General features: G+C 42.0%; 1 protein-coding gene across 8 annotated transcripts in view; it reads left to right on the top strand.

The window, feature by feature from the left end:
- TMCC1 (transmembrane and coiled-coil domain family 1) overlaps window positions 1-23,673 on the top strand; it is an 89,300-nt gene that overhangs the window by 33,627 nt on the left and 32,000 nt on the right. Inside the window, exon 1 of one of the 8 annotated variants that reach the window (XM_084292831.1) lies at window positions 12,785-12,936. The exons of 4 other annotated variants lie outside the window; for them this stretch is intronic. In XM_084292831.1, coding sequence (XP_084148957.1) covers window positions 12,907-12,936 — 30 coding nt within the window. In that variant the 5' untranslated portion in view covers window positions 12,785-12,906. Of the gene's footprint in view, window positions 1-12,784; window positions 13,005-13,415; window positions 13,436-23,673 lie in introns of those variants that run through there. 3 more of the 8 variants (XM_084292832.1, XM_084292823.1, XM_084292824.1) reach the window with 3 other exon arrangements.

Below are 23,673 nucleotides of genomic sequence, written 5' to 3'. Positions count from 1 at the left end.
GGAAATCTGATGCTTTTCAACATTATTCTCATGTTCAGTAGAACAACAGCAAGGTCTACTGTACAGAAGGCTCCTCGAAATAAAACCAAGAGGCAGTGGGATGTAGATAGGTCTGCAAGCATTGCTATAGCTGTGCAGGTGTTGAGAGAGTTCTGCCAATAAGAAACAGCCGCAAACTTTTCTGGGTGAGATGGGGCCCTTGAGAAGAGAATGAACTTCCAGTGCATCATCTTGTTCCTAGAAATGTGTGGAGAGATGTTACAGACTTATTTCTATCACCTTACAAAGGAAAATGAGCTTCCGACCCTCTGTTTAAAGAAGCAGAAGTAACAGGCTTTGTGAGGAGTTTGTCCTGTCTCAGTGCGACAGCTTCATGGGTGCTGTTACAGTGCAAAAGTAAAAGAGATTTGAAGCATCTTCCCAGACCACAATGTTGTTAGTTAATGGGGAATGTAGGCCTATATCTATGGGGATGTTAGAGGTAGGAATAGAGATTTTTGTTCATGAAAAAACATTACAAATAATCCAAACAATTGCCCATATACATGCCAGCTAGGGGTCTGGTAAATTACATGCGATGGCTCGTTGCCAAATAGACTTACAATGTTAAAGGATGTAAACAGTCTACAGATGCAACACAGCTTACATAAATGAATACTTTCTTTTAATAACAAAATTCCACTGCTCATGGCAGTTTGCTTTGCAATATCATCATACTTTCTAATATGTGCTTACATGGGGCTGGATAACAATAACAATCGGAATTTCCTACCAGCAGTGATCAAAGGAAGCATTAAAAGCGTTGGCATCTTTACTCTGAATAAGTTACCGTTAGGGGTCCTTTGTAGGACTTGAAGCTCATGCAGTATTTGTTCATCTCCTCACAGTTTCCCATGTTAAGTCAGCCAGTATTTCTTCACAGGCAGAGAACAGTTTGCTCTCACTTTGTAAATCTTTCTATTTTGTATGTGGCAGTCACTGATAAAAACACATATGTAAACTAGTCCTTTTCAGAAAAGCTTTTCTCACTGGAAGAAGGCCTTAGAAGTTCAGGGAAAACAAAATAATAGGAGCAAGGGAAATTGAGTGAGCTTTTCAGTATTTATGTGACATACAGTTCAGGATTCCCTGTCTTGACAGGGGATGTGACGATGGCCTCCAAAGTGATTCTTACCAAAGATTAACTGTACATGCTGGTGAGTAGAGATTTGCTGGTGAGATGAGGATTTGGGTGTTTCAGTGGTGGGGTGCACCTGTTCAATACATCAAGTTTGTTCAGGTGTCCCAAAGCCACTCCTCTGAGATGGCCACGTTTAGTGCAGGTGAGCTGATTGTTGCAGTTCTGTTTGCACCAGGCCATCACATCATCGTATCACACGTCCACAAGTGGCGCTGGAGCACCTGAATCAACTGTGTGAGTGTGAGTATCTTTTCACACCACTAATTTCATATTTTGGGCTACATGTAAGATAAATTGACAGGTGATAAGGCTCCTCCTTGAGGTATCCATCCACTAAACTGACTTTTATCTTTTGAGCTGTAATTCAAAATAAACACGGCTTTTGCTTCATGAAGAGACGGATGAGAAAGCAGGTCTCTGGAGCTCTTGGTTTATAGAAGAGCCGACCGTGGGTCCGTTTCCCATCCCTACTCACATCCTACTTTCCTCACCATGCAGTGTGCTGGGCACTCCCCAATGCTGGATCTGATCCTGCAGGAGCGGCCAGGGCTATGGGGAGCCGTTGGGCACCAGCAGAAGCCTGCTCGAGAGCATACACTGACACTTGCAGTCATAAAAAGGTCAGCAGCCAAGCGTTCCTAGGAAAATGGTCAAAAGCTTTCATAGCTCAGAATAAATAATACGTCAGAGTTTCCGTTCTGTTTGACAAACTGAAGGGAGTCCAGCGTGCCAAAGTAACTCTTCCTCAAGCTGTCAAAATGCTGTTTGTAGTAAGAAGCTGGGGCTGTTTCTTTCTTCCAAATATCTGCTGAACTGTGCATTACATGGTTTACAACTGTCTGAGAATGCAGCGTTGCTTCTGAGCTGCTGGGTCTCAGGAAATCTGTTGGAGCATCTGTCTGACTCAGAGGTTGGCTGAAAAATGAAATTCTTCTCCACAACAGTTTCCTTGTCCCTTCTCAGACTCCTTACTAAATAAAACATACATGGGAAAAACAAACAGATGGTGCAGTGGGCAGGCGGTGCGCCACGGGCTGAAGTGCAGAGCTAACCCAAGCAGGGCTGCCACTGGGGCGGTTCTGTCAGGCGGCTGTACCTCTGGGGCGGGGGGCTGCTCGTTTGTTACGTTTTGGTTTTTAAATTTCAGTTACGAGAATATGAACAGGTGATAGAACAGGCTGTTTTCCTGACTACTGGGTTGTAGATGTCAGTCATCCCATCAGCCTTCTTTGAGGCGTCTTACCTGTTATTTTGGTGTAAAAGTACATAACCTCTACCACGTTTTTAGCTCTTAATTAAAGAGAAGACAAGCTAGTTCCATGAAAATCGTGCATTAGCAGAACCTTGCAAGTGAAGTTTCTTGATTGCTTTTGTGTATTATTTTTTAAATGTGGTTTCATATCGTTTGTGTCTTAGAAAATACTTCGTATTTCAATACCTGATTTAGATGTTTCAGTAAGTAAAACATTAATCCCAGTACCATATTCTTGCAACTTTACTTTTGTTCTTGGATTGATTCTTTCCCTGCATTTTTAAACAAGTCTTCCAGGCTCTAAAACCAGTCTCCCTGCAAAATTCATGATGAGAAAATTGGGGTGATTCCTACTAAATAACTTGGTTCGTATTGATGTAAAGTAATTTTTAAATCAATGGAAGTTTTTGTTGGTATGCAATAAATAAGGTTGTGTATGCAATTTAGTATGCTTTCTTCAAATGTGGTGAGATATCTTGTCTTTTGAACACAGAAATTAATTAGTTTGAAAATGTAGTCTAAGTTCCAGGACGCTTTGAACAACATTGACATGAAAAAAAACCTAGAGAAGCAAGCTTTTTTTTGTTTTGTTTTGTTTTAGCTTAAGATGCAATTTGGATGCCACTGAGATCAACTGTTATTTGAATCAGGAATTCGGCTTAGAAAAAAATCCCATCTGCACATTAATAATTAATTCCCACAGCATATTAACTTCATTTTCTCCATTTCTCCATCTATGCTGGTGTGACAACCATGCTGCAGGCCGCGGCACCACCTGCGGGGCCTCGGTCGCCCACGGGTGCACGCCGGCAGCAGGCTGAGCCGCTGAGCTGCCAGCCTGCTCGCATCGGCGCCCTGCCTGAGGGAGGGCTGGAATCGAGTTGGTGTCCAGGGCACCGACACGCTTCTGTTACGAGTTGCGACTTATGAAAAATACTACAGTCCCTCAAGCAAGGTGGAGAAAAAAATACAGCATGTGCTGGTGGGCATCTACCTTACCCCAGCACACTTCTCCTCGTCCCAGTTTGCTTTGTCCCTGGATTTCTTTCCCAGGGAACCAAGGAGCTCCTGGCTAGTACTGAAGACACCTTGCTCCCAGAGGTGCTGCTGGCACGAGCACTGCCTTCTCCGGGCTCAGCCCCTGCCACAGACGCTGCGTGGGCTCAGCGTGAGGCCATGGCCTGCACTGGGGAGGGAAGGGCCTCCTGCTTTTCCTGCAGCACTGGCAGCTGTAGCCAGACCTTGCTCTAGCTGCCTTGCAGGTGTCAAAGTGCGGCTGCAAATGAGCGTGGTCTTGCCCCTGTGCCAAGCGTGCAGAGAAAAAGTAGGAGCGCCATGCTTGCTGTCCTGTGCAGGAAGGGAAACTGGAGGAGGGAGGGCAAAAGAAATGAGTTGGTAAAGAAGCCAGAAGAGGCCTGGCAGAAATACAATGTGGGTAGACGTTATGTAGTCACATGTGGTATCTGCCAACAGAAATTAAGCTGTTAAAATCTCCAGAGCAGACTGGAACTGCCATAGGGATGTTGGAGTAGGTCAGTGGACACACATTTCCCATCTTCTGGAAATCAGATGTGGTTGAAGCTACAAACTGTGAAACTGCAGCTCATGGGTTCTGTGCCTCTATGATCTTGAACAAATGGCTTTAATTTGCTGTTCCTCAGTTCTGTTATCTGGAAGACCAACCAAACCCACATGCAGATTCCCCTACCACTGCTTCTCCTTCCGAACAGTACCCAGCTAAGAAGCTCCATGTGGGCTGCAGCTTGTTTTTGTACACTCGTGGAACTGCAAGCTAACATGAGTATGGCTCAGACACAATCTGAGCAAGACTTGGTATTCGTCTAAATGTTATGAATATACTGCTGCCTCTTCCGTTTCCAAGAGCAAAAAAAATCGTCACTCTTGACATTACATGTTGGACTGCTTTTTCACAGTGGTACCTTGACTGTTAAACACGCGTTCTCTGGTGGTCTTCGTGCCGCCTTTGCCATGTAACTTCTGAAGCAGTCCTCTTTGAAGAGAACGTATATGCTAAGTGACTTTTGAATGGCTAACAGGCAAATCCACCGCAGCATTGCTGTTAGTGGTAATGCAGTCGATTGAAACAGCCCAGAGCTTTGAAAGAGAAAAGGTCTTGCATGGGTCACATGTGATCCCTATCTGCAGCGTGGAGTACAGTGACATTCAGATACAGGACTTTTTCTTTTCTTCCTTTTAGCCTATAAATAGAGGATTTTTTTTTAGCAGGGGAAAATGAGACCAGGGCACCCACCTATACACTGATAGCTACGCTTGCTATTACAGTTTCCAGAAAATTCCTTGTAGCATTAATGTGTCTTACTGCTAGGTAAGGTTGGTGGTTTTCTTCCTGCCCTGTGTTATGTCTCACCTTCTGTTTCTCTTTCCCTATCCCTCTCTGCTGAAAGTTAATTGTAGGTGGACACATCCTGTTTAAAAAGAAAACAAGAAATGTAGTTGGAACAGGAGGAATAATAATAATTTAAATCATGCTGATTTTTAACATAACCAAATGCATGCTTAAGGCCATTCTTTTAATGTATCTTGACACTGAGAATAGCAAAACATAAACTTCAGGATGCACCCCCTCTGTATGTTGTTATCCTAACTCTTGGATTGTTGGAAGCAATGTGGAACCATGGAGATCTGAGCTAATCTACAGTAATTTGAAAGTAATTAATTGTTTATTTATGCTTGAGTATGCTTATTTAGCACTTGTATTGAAATTCTCTGAGCTCTTCTTCCCACAAAAGAGAAAGTAGGATATTAAGTACTCTAGCCTGTAACAAGGAAAAAGAGTTGATAAATGGACTTCCAAATGCATGCTTTGTCTAGCCCTTTGGTCCATACCAAGGAAAGTCATGATGTGGTAGTATCTGGGCAATTTAGACTAAAGGTAGATAATTCAGGACTGTATTACTGTGCTTAATATTCATAAAATTCAATATATACTTCACTGATGTTTACACATGCAAAAAAAAAATAAATCTCCTCTTTGAAATTCTGCAGTATTAGAGTAGCCAAACCAAGAGCACAAATAGTGGCTCCCCAAAAATTTTTAACAAAAGTTTTTTGGGTATCCCAAACATTGAACCTAAGATAATAGACGTACAGATCATCTCATTTCCTCACTGAACGTGGAACTTGGTATTGCTGCTTCAAAGTGTAGAAAAGGGACCTTACTCCAGGTGGCACTGGAGAGTCTTTAGTTAAACTTTGAAATTTATTCTTTCAGAATCCTTTTGTCTGGCAAAATAATTATACCTTGAGTAAGAAAAATTACAGTTCAAAGGGTGAAATTGTTGTGGATTCATACATGGTATGAGTGTAAAAACCAATGGGCAGCCATTTGCAGGCACACCCACCTTGCCTTTCTCCAGTAACCACGCTGTGGTAGGTTCATGCTACAAATAATTCTCTGCAGTGTTTGTTTCCTTGCTATCTAAAGACATGACCTCAGTTAGCATGAATTTGCACCTGAAGAATACACTTTAAATGTCATGAAGTAGCTGTCTGTGGCAGTTCCTTGGAATGGATCAACTCCTGTTCCTGTTGCTACAGTCCTTTGCACTTCAAGTCCTCTACTGACTGCAGAGAGAGCTATTGTAACGCAATGTCCTCATCGTCTGAGCTGGAAATCTTCCCTCCCTCGTGCCTCAGAAAACACTGGATGTGTCAGGCAAGAGAGACTGAATAAGAATTCTCAATTGTCCACCACCATAGCATGCTTTCATAACTGTAGCAGTCTGCTTCCCTTCTCTCGCTGTTTTGGTGTTTTTCTCTGTGGCTGTTGGACTCAGCTGCCTTCCAGAGGGTAGTTAATGAGACAGATTATCATCCTAATGTATTTTGGAGAGGTGTAGTTATTTCCTTATTTTTCTTCATCACCTCCAGCCCAAACGCTCTTTCTGCCTTCTCTCTCCCATAGCAATACTTTGAGGAGGTATTGTTCCTTTTCTGGTACTATTTGATTACATATTCCAGATAGTATTTAACAGAGCCTTGTGCCATTTAGACCAGTATTTCGTCTTCCAGGTCTATTGCTTTCTTATTTTGCAGTAATAAAGCTTATCTGAAATGTTTAAAGAGAGAGAGATTTTAAAAATTAGAAAGTTCAAAATTAGAATTGTTAACAAACTGAGTGAGAAGAACATTAGTCTCTTCTGCTGTTCTGGTACAAATAGAGCAGACTTGTATCTTGTTATGTTTGTCTTCAGTCATTACTATAATCTATTTAGGGAAAGGGTTATAACTCCTGTGCTAGCTTGGGATGATTCACTGATCTGGCATTTAATTTAAAAAGACAAACACATTTTTGGATGCTCCAGCGCATGGTGTTGTGCACAATCTCCTGCCAATGTCTAGTTCAGTCTATGCCTGTGCTGCATGCCACACTTGTGTGTAGTGGAAGTAGAAGCCCATGCAAACTTGCCTTGGTTGGACAGCTTCACACGAGTGAGTGAAATGATTATATCCATTTTGAAGTGCAAAGCTTGATATGAAAACCTGACTTTAAAGTAAAGTATTTTTTGTTCTGCTGTGTTTCCCTAGTAGCCCTTCAGGAGTAGATGCACTGTCGTACTCTGAGTGTTGCTGGTACTCAGGCTGATCGTTGAGTTGCTGGATGGCGTGAGCTTGTTTTTTGTTGGGTTGGTTGGTTTGTTTTGTTCTTAAACCTTCTGTGTTAGCTAGGTTAAAATGTGTATATATACTGGTGAAAATATGGTAGTGGGATGCGTTTTAATGCCTCTCTGTTTTTAACTAAAGAAGCCTTTACATTCAGTTACTGTGGACAATTTGTAAGCTGTTTTTTTGCTGACATTGATCATCTGCATCCCTGTTGCTCACTGAGTTACTTGTGTAATCCACCCTGCTGTCTGGATGCTCGCGGAGCTGGGATCAGGTTCTTGCTGACAGCTGTTCAGGATTGGATTACCAAGGAGATCGTGTGCCCTGGTGGGGATAGGGGAGCTTGGCTCTCTGTGCTCATGTAGGGGCAGCCTCGCAGCTGGTGCTGGTTCTCACAGGACCTGGCTACTTGGTTTTGGAAGGAAAATGGCTCTCCTGCTGGTAAAGGACAGAAAATGTAAGGCTGGGGGAAAACTGGGGAGAAGAGACAGACGAAGGTGCCAGCTCATCCACACACATGCAGTCTAGGTGTAGAAATCAAGATGCTCTGACCAGCCTGGCATATGATGGACAATTAGTGGAATTGTGCAGCTTTACATGACCAGTGCTTTATTTGGCACGCTTTTATTTTGCTGACTCAGGTGCATTAAACTGGATTGTTCAGGCTGTTACGTAGTTTCTAGATAACATCTTCATGAATTCTTGTCATATGTTATCTCATGTACAATTTCTATTACTCTTGAACGTTTCTCAAGGGTCATTCTACTGTTACCTGCTCGTTGCCTGGCCCTTCATTATCAAGTTTTATTGATAGTATTTGTTTCAAGATGTCTTGTTGATCTGACCTAAAATGTGACCTTTGTCCTTTTTTTAATTATTTATTAATGCTCTATAATTAACCATTTAGGCAAGGTAAGAGGAAATTTTACACATCATTTAACTTCAAAATTTGGAGCGAAAAAGTGTTTAAAATGCTAAGATTTGTTTCGGGTTGTATATGCATACTCTGTATCCTGAAGACGTAAGTTCGGGCGGTTCAGTTCTGCCAGTCAGTGCAAGAACCTGATCCGAGGTCTGTGACCTTCTCAGGGCCTCTCCTATCAGGACATCTCCCGGATCAATGCCCTGTGCTGTGTGTGGAAGGGGAGGACGATTCCCAGTGTGAGGACAGAGCAGCAGGTTCTCTGCACCGGAGTGACGTGAAGGCAGCATTTAGCAGTAACGCTGCCGTTTGGGACTGCCCGGCCTGCAGAAGAGGAGGCTCAGGGAAGGCTCCCCCGTGTCTGTGAACGCCTGGAGGGAGCCTGGCTGCGCTCGGCGGTGCCTGGCGCCCAGGCAAGGGGCAGCGGGCACAGCCTGGAGCACCAGAGGCTCCACCTGAGCACCAGGAGGCACCGCTGGGCTGGTTGGGAGCCGGAGCCCTGGCACGGGCTGCCCAGAGGCTGCGGGGTCTCCTCCTTGGGAGTCTGAAGTAGCCGCGTGACGTGGGCCTGGGCACCTTGCTTGGGGTGGCCATGGTGGGGCAGGGGGAGACCAGAGGGACCCAGAGGTCCCTGCCCACCTCCGCCTGTCTGGGACTTGGTGATTTGCCACCTGAGCAGTCATTTAATATCTCCTCCAGAGACAAGGTGGGATCACAGGTGAGACGATAGCTATTCCATACCACTGAAATACTGCCATACAATTGAATGTCACAAGCAGCTCCACAAGGAGCTGGTTCGCACTGCCTCCCATCTGATGTCACTTTACAACAGATTCCTCAGTTCGGTAAGATTGTTTCCTTCACAGTAAATTATGCTGTGTAGACATTATTTGTGCAAGGTCAGAATAATTTCTTGTTGGCAAATGATGATCTGGTGGCCTGATTCATTTGGCAGTAGATCCAAAACTATGTATACTAAAGATTTTTAAAAGCATTCCAAAAGTTACAGAATTGCAGAATCATTGAAGTTGGAAGGGACCTCTGGAAGCTGTTTAGTCCCAAAGCCAGAGCAGCTAAAGCAGGTTGTCCACAACAGCATCCAGCTGGGTGTTGACTGTAAAATACAAGCAGTGTGCATGAAATGCAGGGTCTATGTGACTCTGAAAACATTGCGTTTTACATGTTGCTCTTAAAGCTATTTTTCATATAAAAATGCTCTTAAAACTGTATTTTTATATAAAATATATTTTATATAAAAATATGTATTTTTAATATATATAGATATATTTTAATGTCATTGTACATCAGCTACTAGTTGTCACTCTGTCTAGCCACATTTTTCAGGTTAACGAGGATTACCAGTCTAGAATTTCTTCTGCTTCCTTCTGGGTAAACCTGATTTCTAGATCAAACCACTGGTCTGTTCCAGGAGGTAATTACCTGAAAGATTAAATAGCTTGTGTGTAGTGAATGGTATTGATACCTTGGCAGCCTTGGTAGTGTTTCAGCTAGAGGCTTGCTGCACAGTACTATAAACTTTTTTTTCTATTTAATTGCTGAAGATTAACAAACAGTGTTTATATCACATCATATAGAAAGGACATTAAATTACATTAGGTATTTTGTTATGCCATGGAGAAGCAACTCTTAATTATTGAAGTAGCTGTGTAGATATTTTGACTGAAACTCCATCTGTCAATGTAGAAGAAATTACTTGTATTTTTAACAACGAGGCACTCTTCTGCAGTTATTCTGCAGAGTTGCTTCTGAGATGGTATTTTCATGCACTACTTCTGACTGTCTTCTGGGTGAGGTTTGTGTGATCTTCTGTGTATACTGTTTGTTGTCTTACAACAAAGCTGAGCTGTCTTCAGTTAATCAGTGACAGTTTTCATTAAAAATGTGTGGAAAAAACTCCACTTGGGAAGCAGAAAACATCTAGGTGCTTTCAGAAAACTTTTATTGTCTACTTTGAGGCAAGGTTTTTAAGTAAGTAGAGTTGTTAAGCAGTTAGAGTTGGTACAATTAGTAGGCTGGACTCAGAGTCCTGCTGTTTGGTACATTGCTGCTTTGTTGTACACTGCTGTTCTGTTTGTTTGAGGCTCCTTTTCATAGATGGATGCCTCAGTTTATACAGCTGGAAAGTGGATTTAGTGCTTTTGCTGGAATTTGCTGTGCAACTTTGACTCCTCTTTTAACTCCCAAGCATTAGTCAAAATAAGCTGGGTTAATGAAAAATGCTCTGCTTTCACTGTTTAGTTAACCAACATAATTTTACTGAAAAATCAGTGAGTGACTCTGGAAGTGGCTGTGAGCAAAATAAACTAATTCCCGTATTAGCAAATTTTGCTTTGGTTAGCTTTGGCTGATTTGGGCATTTTTGGTGTTGAGTTTTTTTGTTAGTTTTGTTTTGTTTTTGTTTGGTTCACTGTTGTCATTTTGTTTTCTTTTTCCTTTTCTTTTTTCATAGCACTGCTGTGCAGCCACAAAACCTTTGACTCCCAAAGCATGTGCTGAGGGCATTCGTGCGCGTATGCAGCAGCCAGGGCGGGCTGAGCAGGGCGTGAGTGCCAGCAGGCAGTGCTTGCAGCCGTCTGGCTGGCCTTGCGGTGCTCTGGTGCAACTCCGTGCAGCTGCTAGTGCTGCTCAGCCAACTGTTTGGAGCAGTAGCCTTACCTGGGGAGGTTGTTATGGCCCAGGTGTGATGTTACCTCATCTGTCTGGGCAGTCATCAATGCCAAATGCTAGGTAGAGCCTCTACTGTAAAATGAGAGTAACAATGAACTAATGTGTGTTGGGATCAGTGCACTAATACAGTAAACCTTAGAAATGTACCAATCTGAGGTATACCAAAGCTTCCATAATTCATTGTTACAGATTATCAGAACATGTTTTAATTTTACTCAGACTGAGACAACTGGAACTTTGATCTATTTTTCTTTTTTAATGAAGCACTGGAAAGGACTCTTCTTAAAGCACATTGAGGGAAAGGAATAATGTGATAATTCTGGAGTATTACAGAATTATCATCATCAATCCCACTGCAGTGGCTGCTGCAAAGGTTCACATTCTTGGCCTGAATTTAGAGCATGCCAGTTCTAAAACTATGCGCTCGCTGAGCGAGAAGATCGGATGAGATTCCCTTTTAAAATGACTGCAGTTACTTATCTGTTGGCAGGAAATGCTGTAAGAAAAAAGGCGTGCTCACTGGCTAAACTTGAAATGTGTTTATCTCCCAAAATTGTAAACCCAAGTGATGTAACCCTTAAGTCAAAAAAAAGGCAAGCTTCTTTTCTGACATTGAGGGTGGGGTGGAAGGAGGAACACTACACTCATTTTTAAGACCATTTTTTGTTGCTATCAATTTTTAAAAATACTTCTGCAGTTCTTGCATCTCTTTCTTTTTTCTTGCACCTGTGTCATTTTCCTCTCCTTAAACAAGGGCCCTTACTCATGCTACTTTTTGCAGGGCTGTTCAACGAAAGCAGAAATTGGGTTGGTGGGAATAACTGGTGTATTGATGTCTGCGTCTGAGTCCTCATAGGACACTCTTGGAACAGTCTTTAATAGAGCAGACTCTCCTTTAAAATAGGAGCATCATAAACTACTACTAAGTAAATATACTAGAAGTCCTGAGAATATCCTAATGTAGATTATCCATGTTTGTCATCCAAAAAAATGACAAGGGAAGTATACAGTATATCTATTAAATGTAATATCCACCTTTGCTTGCTTTGAATGAATAAGGTACAGACAACCAAGCTCATTAGCAGCCAACATAACCCATGTGAAAACATGCCTGGTGAATAAATTAACATTTCTTAAAAGTAGCTGTCTTTTTAAGGTGATGGTAAATGTTGCAGTCTTACTGCAGAGCAGTAATCTATGGAGGAACTTTGCTCAGTTCTCCTTCCCCAGAAGGATTACTTTTCTTGCTACCTAACTGTCTCCCAAAACATACAGGGTAAGCTTGCTGTGCTTACTCAAAACAAAATAAAAGCCTCATCTTGTTATATTTTCCCCAAAGGGCTCATTCACACTGTCAGAACTGCTTGGGATCTTTCCTTCCCAAGGCGGGAGGAAGGCTCCCGACACGTGTCTCAGAAGTGCTTCACTGCCCGTCCCACCAGGCAAGGACGGAGAGCAGATGTGTGTGTATTTCAGCCATGTTTCCAGTTGCTCAGTTCCTTCTACTTTTTTTTCTGACCATCCCTAACTAATGGGAACTGTGTGGATTGCAGCAGCAGGGTGATAATGTTTCATTTGCCTCTCCTGGGGCCAGGTAAGTCTCAAGGCTTCCACACTGTCTTCAAGCATGCAGGTTCGAATTTGTTATCAATTAGCTCTTTAAATTGCAAAAGGAGCCTGAGCAACCTTGTGTTGCAGGTTTCAGATTTTGAGATTACAACTTGCCCAGAATTCTAGGAAAACTTTAAAATGTTATTAAACCGAGCAGCATTCCTGTTTGAAGGAAGTATAACGAGTTTTTCTGCTCAAGACTACTTTTTTTGTTGTTTTTTTAAATTAAACTTCTAAGACCATTGTCAGCTACATGTATTTTCCTTTTTGGTTTTGCTGTTTTTCAGAGAGCAAGACTCACTTCAGATGTGTTCCTGACGGGGTCAGTGGTGAAGTATTTTTAGCAGGCTCAGTAACTCTTCTGCAGTGCATTCATGCCTCACTTGCTTGGAGTTGCTGTTGCTTTCTCAAACATGCATTCAGGGCTTCTGCCAACACACCCAGGGTACTGCTGCTTCATATTACAAGATCCTGCTTTGTCAGGGCAGAATTCAGCCTAGCAGGGCTGGAGCCAGTCTCTGCTAACGTAACTCTGCGGTACAGCATGTTCGGCCGGCGGAGCGGTGCTGGGGTTAGACTGCATGCTTCCTTCGCTTCGCACCCAGCATGGAGGGCTCGCTGCCTGCCTCAGAAAGAGTACGTCTTGGGGCTTTCCTCCTTTCTGGGGTGTTGGTGGTGTTAGAGCTGTGAATATGGCTAGTTTGGTAGGTAGAGCCCTGGGTCATCAGTGAGTGCCTACGTTCAGCGTTTTTGTTAGTTGCTGCTGCTGGAGTTTGCTTTTTAAAATTCAGTTCACTAGCTGCTGACTGTTGCAACACTGGAGGAATGAAATCAAGTGTCTTCTGTCTGTCCTCTTGTGATACTGTATTAATTTTTTTTCTCTGCTGTTGCTCTGTAGTAAACAATGTTTGCTTCCTAGCTTAGGCTCGGTATTAAAACAAGGAAAACCGTTTGCACTGCTGATGTGCTGTTTAAATATTTGTTCTGTTCTTACTGGGTGGGTGAAGATTTCATGGTGGCAGATTCCCCATGAACACAAAGAAGCTGCAGTTTGAATGGTTTCATGATTAGAAGAGATTATTAAGACAAGAAGTCCGTGTCATTTGAGCCTGTGGTTAGAGCTTTTCCAGTTATGGTAAGTGATTTCTTCCAGGGAGCTTTGAGGTCCAGCTTCCTCGTGGTAGTCCTCCGCAAAGCATTCTTGAATTTGTCACAAACAGCACAGCATGCCGAGAATTTGTCAGAGGGTGCAGTGTACGGATTTAATGACCAGTAAGGAAAGTGAAGAGCAGAGGAAATGCATGGCTAAAATCAATTTTTAATATTGTTTAAAATCTTATTAGCATTAAATGATTGTGTTTTATTGTAATATTAAAGCAGTTCTATGAAACTGTTCTTCAAGACAGAAACGCACTCTTTTGAATGTCTGCCTGAGTATCCTAGTTTCACAGAAGATTTTGGTTGATCGTGTAAATCATGTGCTTCAAATCATCTGCTTCATTTAAACAATAATAGCTAATGCCACAATAATTCCTTTGCCTCACAGCAGAAGAAACTTCCTAAATCTTTAGGTCACAGCTAGCATTAGCACTGATTTCTATCTCCCCATCCACGCTGTGGTGCTGTGTCTAGCTAATTTTCTGGTTTTTGTTTGATCTTCTGAATGGGGGCTTTGTTTGAAACCAGTTCTGTTCCGCTTTGCTTTGCAAGCGGCAGGCGGCTGGGGCTGGGGCCGAGGGTACAGCAGGTCCTGGGGCCGAGAGGTGGGGGGAGCACATCAGCGGCGCTCCATAGGAGTGGAAGTGGGAGAATGACACACTGTGTTTGGCCTGTGTCCTCTTGTTCCCAGAGGACAGAGCTGCATTGTTATGACAAAGAAAAGTGAAAATACTAAAAGCATTTCAACTATTTTCTTTTTACTGGAGAGCTTTTTTTTTTTCTGTTGTGCTGAGTTGCTCGCCCAGAATGTAGAGCCAATTCCAAAACTTAAAGGTGAGCTGAAAGTAGGAAGAAAGTCTTGGTTCGTACAATTTTTGCTTTTTTTACAAGTTACAAGGAATGTTTTTTTATATTTTTATATGAGGCGTTATCAAAGCCAGGCTAAGATGCCCAGAGAACTAGCACAAAAGTGACAACTGAGCTATTTAAAAGGAGAAATTATTTTTAGTCAGTCTGTTTTCAGCCCTATTTTTGTAACATACTCAGTTTTGATGACTAATCTTTGTGGTTTTAAAAATTCAGCTTTCTTGTGTCGTCAGTTTAGCTTCAAGTATCTAGGTCTTCAGTACCTCTCCAACAAAACTGGGAGATCAGAATTTCTGCTATTCATATTGCTATAGTATAAGGGGACGTGGGTTAAAGGGAAGAGTTTATGTAGCGGAAAGGACATGTTCTGCGTGTTCTTTTATACACTGTCAATGGAAAAAATAGCACAGGGCTGCATGTTTTGTTTTGTTTGTTTGTTTGTTTTTAAAGAAAAAACACTTCTCATAGGTCATCTGCAAAAAAGAATTGCATGTTAGTTGTCAAAAACAATTCTGAGTTGTGGGGCTTTCTTTTTTGGTAAAACAGAATAGTGGGATCTGTTTTTATTTTTAATAGTGCTTTGACATTCCACTTTCACCATGGCCACCAAGAATAGTCAGCCCAGAACAGCGACTTATTGTTCAGTATGATCTGTCATTGCTATTCACAGTGCTGCAGCTTCCTCACATTATCCAAGCTATTAAATTAGCTGGGTATTATCACTTGGAAGCTTCAGCATTATCCAGAGAAGATAGCTGTTAAAACAGGGCAAATAGCAGTTCATTTTCTACAGAACTAGGGTCGTATCTGGACGATGCAATTGCCAGTCAAATTTGCCTTCCTGTGAAACAAGCTTAAGACCGTAACCCAAATGAAAGTTAAATCTTAAAAAAAAAAGGCCACACACAAACTAACAATCAAACAATGAGAGGGCAGCAGGGGAAAGGGAAGTTTCAGAGCAACAGAAAAGCCTTGATTTGGTAAGCACACCTCCGCAATGGGAGGTTGATATGTGAGAGCAGAGAATGGAAATTAATCCAGAGCAGAGCGCCTGGAGCCAAGGGCTCTGTCAGGAGGCAGAACAGGATGCGTGCTGGAGAAGGGCCGGGGCCACGGGGATGGGGCTCAGGGCTGCCTGGCGAGCTCCTGTCTGCTCTGCTTCCTGGAGGGTCATCGCACTGAGGGTGCTCACTCATGCTCTGAGCTGGGATTTAGCAAACAGGCAGAAGTGCAGAGGTTCATGGGGGAAGCAGAGCACAGGTCAAGCTTTCCTCATGAGCAAAACGGAGCCGAAGATAAAGCCTCTCAATGAGGAGGCAGTCTAGGGTGTTCAAGGGACGTTCCCATGATTTTTGACTGTCAGGTAGGGGTGTGAAGGGTAAAGGAAGGGGTGCTCCAAGGCTAATACTAGATAAGAGAGCTTCTGGAGGAAGAGTGTTTTGTAAAAGGACAGATTTAGAAATAATACGTTCTTAGGGTGTCTAAATGCATTAAGCAACACTGAAAGTCATTGCTACCAATAGGAGTAATGTGGCTCTCAAAGCAATGAAAAAAGGTTAAATACAGCGGTATCTTGCTGAGCAGTCCACAGTATTAAAAGATTTTTAATCAAATATATTAAAGAGAACTGCAAAAGCTAATGCTTCCTGCTTTATCAAGAACTCAATTCCAGAGATACCATCAATTTGGCAATTTCTTCTCCATCAATAATGTATAGCTTTGGATTTAAGGTCATGTACACTATAAGCTACAGACCAGTGTTTATTTGGAAAGTAAGGGGATGCTAATTTGGGGAAGACTGATGGAGAAGACAAAAATAACTTGGAAATAATCAAACACAAATGCTAGTTTCTGTGATAGCCAATTGCCTTTGTAGTCTGTGGGAAGGGATAAAATTTCCTACCTTCTGTCAGTGAATTAAGCTAGAACACATCTTGAGAACATTTGATCATTAGATGGCTCTCTGCCCACATAATGTGGTCCAGTGTGATGTAGTTTCATAAAGCTTTGGATAGGATTACCATGAGCAAAGTTTATCAGCACTCATGACGGTTGGACCAATCAATGTTGTTGTTCAAATTATTATTTTGTTTCTTAAAAAGAGGGATAAAATAGGGATTCTTGTGTGCTGGTCACTGACTTTAGCAGCCTCTTGCACATTACGAACCCAGAGCATACGTAGAACGGAGTCCACATTTTATTCAATACTTGCTCTGAAACCTACAAGAGCAACAATATTGTCTTTTGTTTGCATTTGTTTGTGCAATCAGTGGCCCTGTTCATAGTTTGTATTCACATCTTGGTTTTGTGTTCTGGAGTAAGGGAGCCTTCTATACAATGTATTGACATCTTATTTGTGGCGTGTAGGGAATCTGCTTTCTTTACAACCAATCTGCTGTGACATCAGTTCTGACTACGTAACTAACCAAGAGTTTACTTCATAAATCATATTATGCAAACCTGAAAGATGGGCGTGCTGATACCGGTGAACTACATCAGCTTTTCTGCCATGAGGATTTTTGTAGAAGTATTACAAGTTCCGAATACCTCAGTAGTTCCAGATTTTCACTTACACCTTGACTTTGGTCTACTTGCATGGCAGAAGAGCATTCAGAAACAAACCACCACTAACAACAACAAAGGAAGAAGTACATCTACAAATGACCATGGACATTAAGCTCCTTTAGAAATTGTGAAATGGGTTCTGATGTTTCTGATGAGAAATATCAAATTAAATGTATGCAAACCATTTTAATGAATGTCAGACCCTCAGATCTGTTATTGAGTTAACAATTTATCCTATGTCAGCTGAAGTGCAGCAACCCGTTGTGTCATGTGCTTTACATGAAGTTTATTGCAAGTTGGGAACAAAATGTATCATACTAAATCATGGTCTATGGCCTTTCAGTTCCGGCAAATGCATTTTGCCTCGCCATTGCAGGGGCTTAGGCAAGTCATGTTTTTAAATACTGTGACTAACATAGAGCAACTTGGTGCATCACCTCAGTCCCCTGTTGACACTTTAAAGGAAATCAGGTCTCTGAATGCTAAAAGCTAAAACACCAAGACACCGCAAGTTGAGAAGGTGGGTTTTGGTTCGTGTGGGCTTTTTTTTCCCTGTGATCTTAATAAGAAGGTGTGAGAGTGTGAGCTTTGCATGTCCAAATATCTTTCACAGTGTGATGACTGGAAATCATAATTCTGATACATAGATATCCAACATATATGGGTAATCTGACAAGTAAAATTTGCTTGAAGGGAAGTGAAAGCAGTTTGAACCACAGCTGAGAAATGGGTTTTGAGGGGTGGGTGTGTTCTGTATCAGTGAGGCTTACACTGGGCGCTGTGGTGGTGTACACGCCAGCAGTATTGAGAAACGAAACACCAAGCCTACTTGGAATTTTTCCATTTCATCACTGTGCAGTTTTTAGATTGCAGCTTTATTGGTAAACTTAATCCTTTATACAGACTGGGCAATTTGCCTTGAATATGGTTTCTGCTGAACCACAGTGATGTTGCATAGTATGCTAAAAGTCTTTATATTTTACCATGTTGGGAAGAAGTAAAATATGTTTATATGCAGATTCCTAACTGGTTAAACATTTCATTGCCTATTTAAAAAAAAAAAAAAAAAAAAGAGAGAGAGAGAGAAAAAAAGACGACGACTAAAACAGTTTATACCCAATTTGAAAATGGGTCATGGTTTTTATTACATTTGTAGGCTCTAAAATATATCAAAAAATGAAATTGGACTCTTAATGCTCAAATTTTATATTTGGTGTCATTTGAGGAAAAACAGAGCTGTGAGTAGATAAGCACTGAATTGTTCTGGATACAGTGGTGGCTCTAGTGTGGCTCATGGGACTCTAGTGGCAGCCTGTTGTAGTTTTGTGGGATGGGATAGTAGCATAAGGTGCCCTCAAAATTAAGTGCTGGTTTTTGTAAGCAGCCGGGTGCTTCAAGTGTTGGTTGGCAATGGTGGGTCTGCTCAGGCTGGACTTCAGAAGCTCAGTGTGTCTTCCCACTTCCCTTTCCATTCACCAGAATCATCAGAAGGTGCCCCAAAGTTTGGAATTGATTGCAGGTAGGGATCAGAAAGATCTCTGTGCTCCTCCATCTGCAGTTTCAACCTGCAAGGACAGCCTGGAGGCAGGAAGGTGGACCTGGAAGGTGAGAAAGGGGGTCCCTCACTGTGCAAAACAGGATGGCACTGTGCTTAGTGGGGCATGTCACCTCCTCACCAGGTGTCCCTCTGTGGGCTGTCGGCACTGGGGCAGGCACAGTGGTGGGACATACAGGAATGCTGGCAGCCGTCCCCAGTGGGTCTCCAGGCCAGGCAGGGCCATCCCTGAGCTGTCCCTGGGCCAGGTTTGCCACCGGGTTCCTAGGCCAGGCTCTGGAAGCTTCTCTGGCGGTTGGGGCGAGGGGTCGGGAGCCACCGGCCATGCACTGCCCCAGGCTCACCCAGAGCATACCTGCTGTGTGCGCCGCCTCAGCTCTGGAGAAATCAGAGGTAGCCTACGTAAAGGTCTGGGTACTCTGGGAAGTGGCATGAGGGACTCCTGAGTGTGCTGGAGACCTGCTGGAGTAATGTCAGAGGGGAGCCTTGGGCAAAGGCTGTCCAGCAGACCCCCAGGGGTCAGTGTGACTCCAGATGTTTTTGTCAGGGAACTGTTTAGCTTTCTACACGTGGGACCTCAGGAGCACACCAGCAGGCATGTGAGTGTGGGCAAGAGGGGAACAGACAGCCTGCAGTTAAACAGGATCTGGGTCCCCTGACGGTGTGGATACACCAAAAAGGATGGATGATGAGTTTCTCATGAGGAAGAAAAAAGCAGGTCAGTTATTTCCATTCAAGAGTAGCAAAATTCTGACTCAGTCTTACACCCCCAAGCTAGAATTTTCTTTTGCATCAAGATCACATTCGCTTTAGTGGGATTTAATGCAGTTTTGCATGTACATTTATGCACGTCCTTTGGACTGAAGTCTTTGAAGTCGCACTTTAAATTTGAAAGTGGAGCTTAATCAGCACTAACAGGTTTGTTTAAAGTGAGGTTTCGGGTTATCACATGAACAGCTGGAATAGACAAGCTCAGCAAGAACAGCAAAAGCTTTTTCAGTCTCCAGACTAGGATGTGAATACTGAGAAGCCCTGTTCTGAACTGTTGTCATCATTTTAAGTGTGTGTGTCTAGCAGCAATGTGGCAGGCAGCAATTTGAGTTCAGTTATCAATACTGTTGGAAAGTTCATTTGATGCAGCAGTAATCAGTATTCTTTGTAAGATGTCCTTAATGTTGATAGTCTCCTAAAGGACGATCTGCCTTTTCATACATAAGTTTAAACTCTAACCTGGTTCGTGGAGCCATCTACTGGCTAACAACAGCTCTGACTGTAGATTGTCGTTTGGCAGTACTTTAGTTTTCAGCTGCATCAGTACAGGCTGCTTTGGTCTCTTCCTTGAGATTCAGTATTGGTATTGTGTGATAAATTAGTTATAAAAACATAATCAAAGCTGTTGCACTTATATCAGTGCTATAGGATGTGCTACAGTATTTGTGGACTACCTTTCTCCAGCCTTCATTTTTTTAGTATTAAGCACTAGTAGAAACGTTTTAATGCCTTCTGAAAAAGGTATGTGGGGAAGGTAAGGGCTGTTCTTCCTATGATGATTAACACTGGGGCAAGAAGCTGCAAACAGTAGAAAGGTAAGCGAGTTCAATGTAGAGCACAGTTTGAATGAAATAATGAAATCTACAAAAGGCAGATAAGTTCAATACTAATTTTATCCCAGTTGGTATTTTCAGCGGAAGTTCTGTGCAGTGACTTTGAAGCCTACAAATTTAAATGAGAAGGTAAATGTTAAATAATGATTAGCTTAGAGTGCTTCTGATCCAAATGGTACCTTATACCACTAGGTTATTGCAGCTTTTATAATCACACCTGGTTTTGTAATTTGTATATGCCAACAAGAATGCTAAGGTGGCTTTAGCCCTTGTGCCTGGGTAGTAAGCATGGGAACAGCCTGTCAGCTTTCAGTTCTTGGGGGGTTATTATGGATCAAGCCAAGATAGCTGTGATTAGGTCTTCTTGCAGCAGTGCAGAAACTTAATAATCACTTCATAATTAACCAGAAAACCTTACGCAATATTCCTCATATCACTGAGATTGTTGACCTGGGAGTAGGGTTTGACTATTAACTCTTCAGTGGTTATATAAAGCTCTGATTAATACTGGTGAATTTTGTGGCATTGAATTTTCAGTAATTTATGTTCATTCTAAGGCTTTATGGTAGCAAGCTATTATTTTTTTTTCACCTGTTTACTTATGTGAAATATTGTACATTGATTTACTGTGTAGATATTCTTACATCCTGCTAGCATTATTACTGTGTTGCCCTGTTTAGGAGTTCTGTAGAAATTTAGTGAAACTATGAATTCATACTTAATTATAACTAATTTCTGTATCTGAACAAAATGTAGAAGTGAACATCCAATTATCTGAGGACTATTAAATATTTAATAACCCATTTTGCTGAAATGGATAAAAAGATTTGAGTAAGTATTTAGATAAAATTATTTGAAACTCCACTTGTTCCTTCTGAAGTCCTACTTGCCAAAGTCTGATTTCATATTTCTTAACCTGCATTGAACAGTGGAATATGTCAATAACTCCTATCAAGAGAGAGACTCATTGTTCAGCTTGAAGTCCTTACAAACTTGTCAGCAGCTGCAAAACGGGCACAAAACCTAGACTGAAGTGGCTTGTGAGGTGATATTTTCAGTCAGTAATAGGCTTCCTGAAATCTTTACCTTTGATGAAGGCTCAGTGCTTTAGTAACTGCGATGGAAAATATTAGGTGACATGCCCCATTTTAAACCTGCACCACAAACTCTAGTATTATGATGTTGTGTTATTTTACACTAAAGATACCTTTTATTTTTCCAACAAATACTGTTTTGAAGAAGGGGAATACCTACACTGTAGTGCTTATGCAAGCAGTAATTGTAGCTTTGTAGAACATAAGGGAGAAAGGTTTCCTTTACTGAGAGACAATATCTATATGTGGGTTCAAAGTTTGGCTCAGCATGGGAAATTAGGTCCCTTTCCTTCCTATTTTTCCTTCCTCTACCTTGTTTTATCCAGCTGGTAACTCCAATGCATCTTTACCCCTTTGTACAAGGAAAATTGTACTCAGAAAACCAGAACCTACAAATAAGCAATGATGCAACCCCAGCAGTCCTAGCCACTGTAGAGGCTATAAGATAGGAAAACTTCACTGTTCATCACTGTGTCACACAGCACTTCATAAACTAAGTTGGAACATTTTTAAGAGCTGAGCCATGTGTCTATTGTAGCTTCCTGCCAAGCTAAGGATCCCATGTACCCTGACTTACAAAAAGCCACAAACTGAACCATTCTTCAGGAACAGAGCTAATGAAAAGAGAGCAATTACAATTTTTGATGATGGATTCAAGTGCCACACCAAGAATAAGGTTTGCAATGTTAGTAAGAGATGAAAGAGAGTTCCTCAGATCGCTATTTCTAGGGAGCCCATGTTTCGGTTAGGGAGTTAAACTGCTGGAACATCTTCCTGTCTGCTGTCTATTTAAACAGTCTTTTGGAGCTGTAGTTATGTTTAAATACACTGTAAAGCAGATGTCTTGTACTTTTATAAATGTACAGTGATTTTTGGATTTATGTAGAAGGGATTTCCTAGTTTAGTTAGAAGAAAGCCTCTTACTTTTCAAGCAGATCAGGAGAATTGTGAATTCTTCAGGACTTCAGAAAGAAAACGTTCTTTCTGAAAATAAATTCCCCTACGTTGTGTGTGCAGGCACAGTTGAAATCTGGCAATGTTTGCCAATTTTGAAGAGCATTGTTTTTAGTCTGTGTGCTAGATCTGTGTGTTAGTTGCGGACACATACCTCTTGTTTTGAACTGACAGAAAAGCCACACTAAATAATACAGATAATTAATTTGAAAAACACAACAAAGTTTGTGGTCATTTTACTATTTTTCAATTGCAACTGGATGAAACTAATGTATGCACTATACAGTCCAGACATATTCTGGTATCGACTCATGTTATGTTTAGCTTGAATATGAATAAGTATGTACAGTGTACAACCACCAGATTTAGTCAGGCACAAAAAGGAGATGTTGAAGAAATCAAGTTAATTAAGAAGAACTATTGTTCCTGCAAGTATCAGGATTTAAGAAAATGATAACCTAAATAAGCATCCATGCACAAACAGCTGGAAGTAATACTTGCTTAAAAAGTGTTGGCTGCTGAGCAAGTCCTTCTGTTTTCTTCAGGTTTTAAAAATCAATTGTGCCCTTGCTTCTCTCCTCCCTTCCTTCCTCCCATACAGGCACTGTGTGCACGCACTCCCCTTCCTTCATTCCTGTGCACTTGTGCATGCACCCCTGCTTTCCGCCCACACCTCTGGGTTTGTTTCTGCCTGCTGGGGGTCACATATCGTGGCCTGGCCTCTGCAGCCCTTCCCAAGCACCACACTGCATGCTCCCATGTGCCAGGCAATTGTGTAGCTCCTCTTTCCTTGCTGGGGGGGCTGAAGCTTCATCATCCATGTGTGAACAGCTGTCCAATGCTCGCATTTAGCAGAGATATGGTCTTGAAGCTGTTGGGAGTGACAGAAGCAGGTTCTTCAGCTGGCTTTTCCTAATTAAAATTCAGAATTTGTGAGCTTTATGCCTATTAAAGTGGCTCTTTTGAGACCAGTCAGGGGTGGATTTTTTTCCCTAACACAACTCAGTTCTCCCTCTTTATGATTATACTTTGAACTGTGAAAAATTTCCAGATGCATACAGACAGAAGTTGTATCATAGCAGTGCTTACATACCTGGAAGTTGAATTTCTAGTAGTCTAGCCCCATCTTTAATCAAATCTGTCTTAGTCATGCAGTTTTGCAGGAGTGTGTTTGCCCCGCTCTTGTGTCTATGTATGGAACTGGAAGACTTCTAACCACAATGTTTGTGATTAGTTCGTCTGCATTGAATGCAGCAGAGATGAAATTACTTGGGCATGAGAGAAGGTGGTCTGAAATTTTTTCATCTGTAACTTGGTCATGTGCTGTCTCCAGAAATCCAGTGTAATATGTGTAATTTGATGTGCTGATACCAACTCCACTTCACCGCCTTGTAACTTTTCCTCCCCCTTACCTGTCATCCTTCCTGTGGAGAGCCTGACTCAGAAGGCTCAAAGCAGATCTGGATTTCATGAGCCTTGTATGTACCCAGGAAGTATGAAGGGAGCTGATACCCCAACTCATTCTACTTTTATTGATGTTCTGTGCGCAATGCTAGGTTGGCCTCTTAGTAGCCCT

Source organism: Netta rufina, assembly GCF_964035555.1.
Source record: "Netta rufina genome assembly, chromosome: 10".
In the NCBI taxonomy this organism is placed as follows: Eukaryota; Metazoa; Chordata; class Aves; order Anseriformes; family Anatidae; genus Netta; species Netta rufina.
Note: the sequence above shows the minus strand (reverse complement) of the source record. Positions and strands in the feature narration are given on the sequence as shown.